This window comes from Galeopterus variegatus, unplaced genomic scaffold (genome assembly GCF_000696425.1).
Source record: "Galeopterus variegatus unplaced genomic scaffold, G_variegatus-3.0.2 Scaffold5338, whole genome shotgun sequence".
In the NCBI taxonomy this organism is placed as follows: Eukaryota; Metazoa; Chordata; class Mammalia; order Dermoptera; family Cynocephalidae; genus Galeopterus; species Galeopterus variegatus.
The window spans coordinates 68,785-77,829 of record NW_007731449.1 but is presented as its reverse complement, the minus strand read 5'-3'; the positions used below and the strand labels follow the sequence as shown (position 1 = coordinate 77,829).

At 33.8% G+C, this 9,045-nt stretch overlaps 1 protein-coding gene across 1 annotated transcript in view; it reads left to right on the top strand.

Moving 5' to 3' along the window:
• The window catches only part of LOC103604696 (follistatin-related protein 5-like), a gene marked incomplete at both ends in the record, with an annotated part of 14,349 nt that extends 7,105 nt beyond the window's left edge, over positions 1–7,244 (top strand). Inside the window, one exon of the mRNA XM_008589272.1 lies at positions 7,124–7,244. Coding sequence (XP_008587494.1) covers positions 7,124–7,244 — 121 coding nt within the window. The remainder of the gene's footprint in view (positions 1–7,123) is intronic.
• Positions 7,245–9,045: the final 1,801 nt, after the last annotated feature.

The window sequence follows — 9,045 nt, the reverse complement described above, 5'->3', positions numbered from 1 at the left end:
ATTTTGGGGTGAAAAGACTGGAAATATTCCTCCTGACAGGCTAGCATGTAGAAAAAAGTCACTGGAAGAAAGAAGGTTAATGATCACTGGTTATTAGAAGGAGCATAGAGCTCTTCTGGGTGGTTTATGCACATGGATATCAAAGTCACTGCGAATAAAAAAAAGTAGCGCGGACAGAAATATTCTTAAGCAGGAGCTAAATTCATTAGTGAATTATGGAGACTAAATAAGAATCACGTAGCTGAATGGTCTGAGATTAAAAGAAGTGAATTCTATCTATCTACCTATGATCTGTCGTCTGTGATCTAAAACCTAGCTTTCTATTTATCTCTCTGGAGAAGACTGATTTTGGAAGAGGAAATAATCCAGGAATGCCAACAGGGAGTTGTGCAGTTATCTACCACTTTCTTTGCCCTGAGCTAGAATGAATGTGTGAGAAAAATTAGCCTCCAATTAAATTAATCAAAATTAGAGAACAAATGGTTTTCTGCAAGTGCAGTCAGATTTTTCCTAAGTCAGTGTAAAGAAGAAGATATTGCTATAAGGAATTGAAAGCAAATACAGTTTTCCAATCATAGGGCAGGATTTCCAGAGGGCACACTGATGGGCTGGAGAGGGGTGGGAATTGGGTCAGATTGGGAATGTGCAGAGCAGTATAGGAGACTTGGATTCCTACGGTCACAGAGACATAAAGAAATTTGTTCAAATTGTCCCCTAGGTGAGAATGGGCATTTTTTTGCATTGCAGACTATATATTTGGTCCTAGAGGAAAGGATGCACAACAGGCTTTGCTTGGGAGAATGGCAGCCCTGAGTTTGTTACCAGCAAACACGAGTACTTGAAGTAAAATGGTTCTAACAATTTAGAAAATCTGCTCTTTAGGCATTTCCTTATTTGATAAAATAATACCCTTAGAATTTAAGTAAGCAAAGTCATTCCCTTGTGATTCTGATTTTAAATAAGCAGCCGTATTGAGTATATTGAATTAGTTTTTTTTTCTCCATTTAGATTCTGTCATCATAATAAGCTGATTCACATTAGAAATGCATATTAGAATATTTTCCTAATGTACACACATTACAACTCTTTATTAAAATAATAAAAAGAACTTCTTGTTCACAGGGTTTAGATTATTGTTATACATATTTTACTTAAAATGCCATTTGCTCAATGACTACCATATGTGAATACATTTACAAAATTAAATAAAAGCAAGAATAAATAAAACTAAATATTTTCAAGCTAACAGGATGGACATGGAAAACGATGCATTTTCCACATTTGCACATATCAAGTATTTTTCTCTAAAAATTATTAGAGCTGTTAGGGAAAGGAACAGTTAATCTTTATTTTCACTTGATGAAGCCTATTACAATTTTAAAGATTTTTTTAAAATTCTGATTTAGTCAACGTATTTATTTACTACTAGATTAGTAAGAATTGTTTTGTCTCACAGATAAAAAACTGTTTCAGTGGGAACAAACTACAAATACATAAGCACTTGTATGGATAGAGAAGTGAGAAAGTGAGGATTTCCAGAGGCTACCATGGTAATTAATCCTACTTAACATAGGAGGATATAAATCACAAGGGAATTTGTCCAAATCATCCCTTGGAGAAGAATGAACAACTATTTATTGCATTTAAAAGTCCAAATCCTATCAGGTATACAGGCAGCAGAAACCAGGTGTTTCTCAATGGCATTGACTTGCAATGGCATTGTCAATGCCAGTGGGTAGATCCCAGTAGTACTGAAAATTTCCTTGCCAGGGCTACAGATTTCAGAATAATAATAACAGCAACAATTAGCTCTTAGAGAAAGATAAGGCCAGTAACTGTTAGTTTACTTGCAGCTCATGGCTACAATTAAAAAAAAACAGTACTTTTAATTGTATCTGGAAACATTGGTAACTAGTTTCAGATATTCTTTTTTTAAAGTGCTGTTTATAATATGCATAGGAAACTGGAATAATAAAATTTAGCTTTCTTTTACACTTTAAACGTATTATTCGTAGCATATTTCCTTCAGAATGTCAAGATGCGTTTAAAAATTTAGCATTTATATTCAGAGAATCCTTGTGAACCATATAGGGTGCCTTAAAAATAAATATTTTTTTCCTACTAGTGGTTTAATAAAAATAATAACATTTCCTCAGCTGGTCTTTCAAAATAATTAACACTGGCTCTGTTGATTTTTTGAAGTTTTAATTTAGGCATGTTAGAAAACCTAAAAGAAAATGCAGAAGATTCAATACTTGTTATTTAATCCTTTTTAAAAAAAATATTGCTCTTGCAAGATAGCATCAGTTATGCATGACTAAACAATTAAATCTCATAATGTTATTTATTTACCGTCTGTCTTTTCAGATTGTTTACTTTTTGAGTACTGTTGATAATGTGGAATTATCTTGCTTAATTATTTGTTTGCATGTTTTCACTCATCCTCTCAGAATAAAACCTCCATGAGAGCTGAGACTGTGTCATGTAAATGTACTAACTTCCCTGCATTACTTAGCATGGTTCTTCACACCTGTAGGTTGCAAAGAATGGAAAAGAAAGAGGAAGGGAGGAAGAGAGACAAGAAGCTGTTCAGGTTACATAGCAGAGGAGCCAATCTGTACTGGGATTGTGAGAGAAGCAAATGTGTAATACCTGGAGATGTGAATTCCTACCCAAGGGTGTATATTTATTTTCTGACCCATAGGCTCTGACATAATCTACACATTTGCCAAATAAAGAAATTAGCATATCTGCCTACCCAAAACTAAATGACTCTAATGGACATTTCTTAAAATAGAGGAGCACTGAGTTCTAACTCTACCAAAACCATTATGATTGTGATGTGATCATGACTAGTTTGGGAAAAAAAGAGTTTGTAAAGGGATGGGGAAGAATTTAAACGACTTGAATATATTAGTAGTCTGTCTCTCCAAGAGATCCTATCTCCACGGAGAGTAAAGTAAAGGGAACAGAACTGGAAGATCCCACTCCCCTGTCCTCTCCTCCCACACGCACAGCACAGTCTCCTCATCATGGTCTATGTTGACATCATCAAACTCAATATCATATCTTTTATCTCTTTGTGAGAGTCAGCATAATAATTCTTGGATTTCTAAATCATCCCTTATCCCAGAAATCTAACATTCATTCATCTTTATAGCCAGGAGAAAATTTTTCTACCTGACCTCTGACTCATTCTATTTCTCTCTCCATTTTAATTTACCTTTATATCAGTTATCATCATCTGTCATAATATATACTTTATTTATATATTTTTATTTTCCCTTCACTGGGATATAAATTCCACATGGGAGGGATTTTTTGCTACCTTGTTGTCTGCTGAGTTTTCAGAGCCTAGGATAGTGTCTGACAAGTAGTAGGCAGTCACAAATGATTTATTGAATGGGTGATTGAACAAAGAAGTGAAGTAGAATAGTTTATTTGGGAGAGGGGCATTTGTTTTTATTGTTTATTTTGGAACAAATAAGAATACAGTACCAAAACATTAAATGATCTCTGAGTTATTACCATTCTTATGTAACTTTGACAGTTCTATTACATTGAAGCTAAATATATCTCTGGGATGCAGTGTGTCTGAGCTCCCCAATGCCTTGTCACACTAAACTTAACCTCTATGGAACCCAAAATTCATATAATTAGACCTCTGATCAGTATGACAGTTCTATTACATTGAAGCTAAATATATCTCTGGGATGCAGTGTGTCTGAGCTCCCCAGTGCCTTGTCACACTAAACTTAACCTCTATGGAACCCAAAATTCATATAATTAGACCTCTGATCAGTAAAAAAAGTGTAAAAATGGGGTTTTTTTAGCCTTAAAGAGTTCACCAAAAGATTGGCAAGTTTGGGAAACATTTTTACTATTTTACAATAGATAACAATGAAATTTGATTGGCCTCCTTGATTGAGGTATCATCACTGGATATTTAAATGACAATATATTCAGTGAGTCTGGCCCTTCATGAAGAGCTAGTCTGGAAGTAACACATGCATTTTCAGAAGCCTAGAGTGAGAAGTTTAGGGAATCAGTGCTAGACAGTAAATGAAGGAAGTGCAGGGAGATAACAAAGTCTTACTAGTTTGGATCCCTAGTGCCAAAGTGTGGTTTATATACTCTATTATACTTTATTCCCAGCAGTCAAACACTCATAACCTTAAGGCTATCAAAACTCTGGCTATCTAAAGCAATTTTTCCATGCCAGTTGAAAGGTCATACAAAATCATCAAACTGTATACATTAAATATGTGCATCTTTTTGTATATCAATATTATCTCAATAAATCCATTAAGAAAAAAAGGAAAGATAGAAAAGTATAGGAAAATACTTTCCTCATTAGGAACACACCAGGATGTACTAAAGCTTCTTACCAGAAAACCTAAAGGAGAGAAATAATTACTAAAACTAATGTTTTAAACGGGCTATTTCATTGACCCAAAATGGGATAAATGACCAAAATATGTATTTGAAATAATGACAAATGAGAGAATTAGTCACCTTGTCCTATGTATGTATGGATGTGCTTCAGTATAGATGAGAAGGGCTCTAAAAAAAAAAAAAAAAAGGCTTATCATCCTAGAACCATGAGCTTCTCTAGGGCGTACTCATTAAAACAGTATGCTCAGCTTAAGTTGTATAATCATGATCAAGTAAAGATCAAGATCAAATGAAGATCAAGATTAAATCAAGGTCAAGCTAGTCTTATGCAAGAGACAGTAATCAGGAAAAAAGCAGAAGTCCATTTTCTTGATCTAACACAAATTTAATTTGAGTAAAATACTAGTACAGAAAGAAATAGGAGGCAAAAAATGACAAATTTTTTTCTTTCAACTTTCTACTCCATCTCTGTCTACTTAGAAATTACCATGAAAATAAAAATCACTAAAAATATCATCAAAATGCCTGAAAAGCCCTGGTGTCACTGCATCCTAAATATTACCACAGTGCTAACATTGCAGATGTTTAGAAAGAGCATACTGAGGTAAGATTAAGTACGCTGCCCTTACTCCCAACCCCCAACCCCAGAAGAAGCCAAAAGTCATTATCCATGATCTAACCAATAACAGATGGAGAATGACTGCAAGCTCTGTTGCTTTCTAAGTAGAAAAGCAGTATTTTGTTTTCCCATTAGGTTTATGGGAGAGATGCCTTCAGCATTAGGTAGTTTTGTTAATCCCTCCAGCTGGACTGTGCAAAAATACAAGGCTTAATACTTTCCATCTACAGTATCTTTTAATATAGATCAGTTAAAACAGGTAAACTTTTGCTTTTTTCCCCCACTAAGATGGAAAATATCAACTTAACCAACAAAATTTTAATACCATATACAAGGTTAGAGAAATCCATTCTATTGCAGAAGTTCTATTAAGCAGTGCATATGTTATCACTGGTGGTTAGAGAAGGAGCTGGTGGCCCTAGTGACCCATGTGTTAGACCCCATCCTAAGAGTTGTCTCAACAGCCCATCCACACTGAGATGTAACTGAACTTTCAATGTAAGAGTGTTGCAAAAATGCTTAAAAATGGCTCAAAAGCATCAGAAAATCTTTAGCAATAACATCACCAATCTACCATTGATGTAAAAAAACAAGTCTGAAACACTCTGCTCTACCAAAAGAAACCATAATCCATTGTGAATGTGCAACCGTGACATGCACAAGCTGATATCAGGAGGTCTGCAGTGAATTATGTGAAGAAGCAGCACAAATGTAGTCATTATTTTTAATTTTGAATGATCACTTGTGAGAGTATACTATATGTTGTCTTGTGTTTGTGTGTTCGTGCATGCACATGTGGTAATCTTCACATTCGTTTTCTAACTGAAAAAAAGGTTAAATAATTTACCAGAAATTATAAAGCCATAACGTGGCATGGCAGAACCTTAACCCAGAACTGGCTGACTTCAAAGCCTGTTGTTTTCTGATTACACTGTACCACCTTAAAATAAACTCAACAACGACAAAACACTGTGATGCACAGCTTCAAGAAATATGAATTACTGCCCTTTCATGTGGGAGAATATGAAATATCATGGACACACAGCTGTGCAGCTGCCCACAATGAATAGGGATGTCTGAAAAATCTTGGGGAGCTCTGTATGACCTTCACATTCGTTTTCTAACTGAAAAAAAGGTTAAATAATTTACCAGAAATTATAAAGCCATTACGTGGCATGGCAGAACCTTAACCCAGAACTGGCTGACTTCAAAGCCTGTTGTTTTCTGATTACACTGTACCACCTTAAAATAAACTCAACAACGACAAAACACTGTGATGCACAGCTTCAAGAAATATGAATTACTGCCCTTTCATGTGGGAGAATATGAAATATCATGGACACACAGCTGTGTAGCTGCCCACAATGAATAGGGATGTCTGAAAAATCTTGGGGAGCTCTGTATGACAAGCAGTAGTCAAAAACAGTAGAGTATAAAAAAGCTGCAGCTTCTATTGGACTGAGAGAGTAGAAAAACAGTTTGATGATTTTGTTGAACTACGCTTGGATAGAGTTTCATCATCAATCGGTGCGTTAATTCTATCTGGCTCTTGGAAGCAGTCATTTGCTTAATAGCTCTTTTGTGACCAAGGGAGTTCATGCACTATCCCAAATGACTTAACTTCCAGCTGAGGAGAGCGTAGGCAGAGGAGAAAAAAATTAACTTTATTTTTCACAAGTACTGTGAGGAAGAAAGTTGAAACAAACTGCCTCACTATTTTTGTGGAAAGAGCACTATTTTATTTTAACACAGGTCACTGAGACACAGGAGGCAATTTTCATGTGGAGGTATTTCCTTGAGTCAGTATAAATGGACAAAAGTAATGAATGAAATACAAAGTTTTCTTTTAATGTTCAGATATGCTGTGTCCTACTGTGAGATTATGTATTATAAAGGTTGGACTAAATCCTGACAACCTTGTAAGTCTATACCTTTGAAATGATTAAAAATAATTGTTCAGTAACTGAAAACCTGGATTTTTTCATAAATTGAGTTCTTTATCCCACTTTACACTTAAAATGATTCATTTCGTGATTGTTACATGTAATTAATTATAGTATAGAAATGTTAATCACAGATATAAAGGTATGGTTGTAATTTTCTTGTTAGGTGATAAAACAGGAAGAACTTGGCAAGGATCTTTCTGATTGTACTTTGTATGATCTGCTGAAATACGATGATTTTAATTCTGACAAGCATCTGGCTCTTGAAGAATTTTATAGAGCATTTCGTGAGTACAAGATTCATTCTTTAATTTCTCTTTGTTCTTTTTCCTGCTGCTTTACATGACATGGTATGTTTTCTTGATCTCGGAGTACAAGCTGGTTCTTAAGAGAAGTGATGTAATTGAGAGAATTTAAGTTTTGGGCTATACTGAAACGTAAGTGAAAGCTAAGGGATTTAGTGGTTCTAAAATGAACAGTTGGAAATATTTGACAACCTTGGATATCGTCAGTTCTTATCGATTCTAGTTTAAGACAGTAGTTTCACAATACCGCTCTCAAGGTTATTTTAGAGTAGGAACAGCATTTTGCCAACTTAGTGGTTCTAAAATGAACAGTTGGAAATATTTGACAACCTTGGATATCGTCAGTTCTTATTGATTCTAGTTTAAGACAGTAGTTTCACAATACCGCTCTCAAGGTTATTTTAGAGTAGGAACAGCATTTTGCCAATTGTTACCATATGTCAAAAATAATTTAATTATTACGTAGTGACAATTTTTAACTTCATTGGGAAGTTAAAATCCATTCAAAGTGGATTAATAGATGGAGTTTGCGTATATTTGAAGAGGAATAGATAGCATTGGAATGAAAAATTTTACTTATGTTAATGCACGTTTAAATAATTTATATATATATGAATTGCTTAAATTTGTCTTAAAATTGACTACTTGTATTTTACAAAGCAGAGTTATAAAAAAATGACTCAGCAGCAATTACCTGTTAGATTATATTTTAAAAGTTATTTAAAGACAAATGACTAAGAAATGTCTCAGAAGAAAAGATTTAGAAGCTGTGGGCAAGAGAGAGAGGGGAAAAAAGTAAATTAACTATTTGGTATTTGAAAATCACCAAAGAAGCAAAGTTAAACAAGATTCAATTCAATTCAGCACCTAAAATCAGTAAGAAAGATACATATAGATAGATATAGATAAAGATACACATACATACACAGAAAGGGTCTACAAAAAGTAATTTACAAAGTTACATTTGTGTTATCTTTTAATTCTATTTTTCCACAAATTTTCTGAAGTAACCTCTTATATCTTTCCAAAAAGACAGGAAGTAGGAAGTGTACTTGGTATAAAAAGATATTTTTTGAATCATGACTCTGCCAGTTGTTTAATATTGAGAAAGTTACTAAAATCTATTGTTCTTAAAAATCTATGTAAAATTCTGGCCAGTTACCTCAGTTGGTTACAGAACGGTATTGTAACACCAATGTCAAGGATTCGGATCCCCATACTGGCCAGCCACCACAACAAACAAACAAACAAACAAAAAATGTAAATTAAGATAATAATAATCTTACCACATTATAAATTGATATTAAAATGGTGTATTATACTTTTATATTTCATGAAATATTTGATGCAAACAAAACATTGCATGAGAAATAGTTATAGGTTATACTTGTTTAATGTAAAATATCAATATACTCTTTGGGTTTAATTGTATTGCATTTTCACTTTAAATCACAAGGCAGAATACAAGACAGGAGGACTCAGTAAACTCTTGATCTTATAAAAGCATATTGTAAGTCTAGAATACTTTTCAAAAATAACAAAAAGAAAGCAGCACAATTATTCTATGTTTATATGAAGAAATTGAAACACAGAAAACTTAAAAAAAATAAGTGGCTGAGTTTATAATCAAATCTATATTGAACTAATTATGAAGTCTATGTGTTTTCCACTAAGCTTCACTATGTAGTGGCATTCTTTTGTGTGCGCACACAGGCGAGAAGAAAGGGAAATGTTACAGTTTATCGGAGGGAAAGTAATGTATATATATAATATTACTACATAT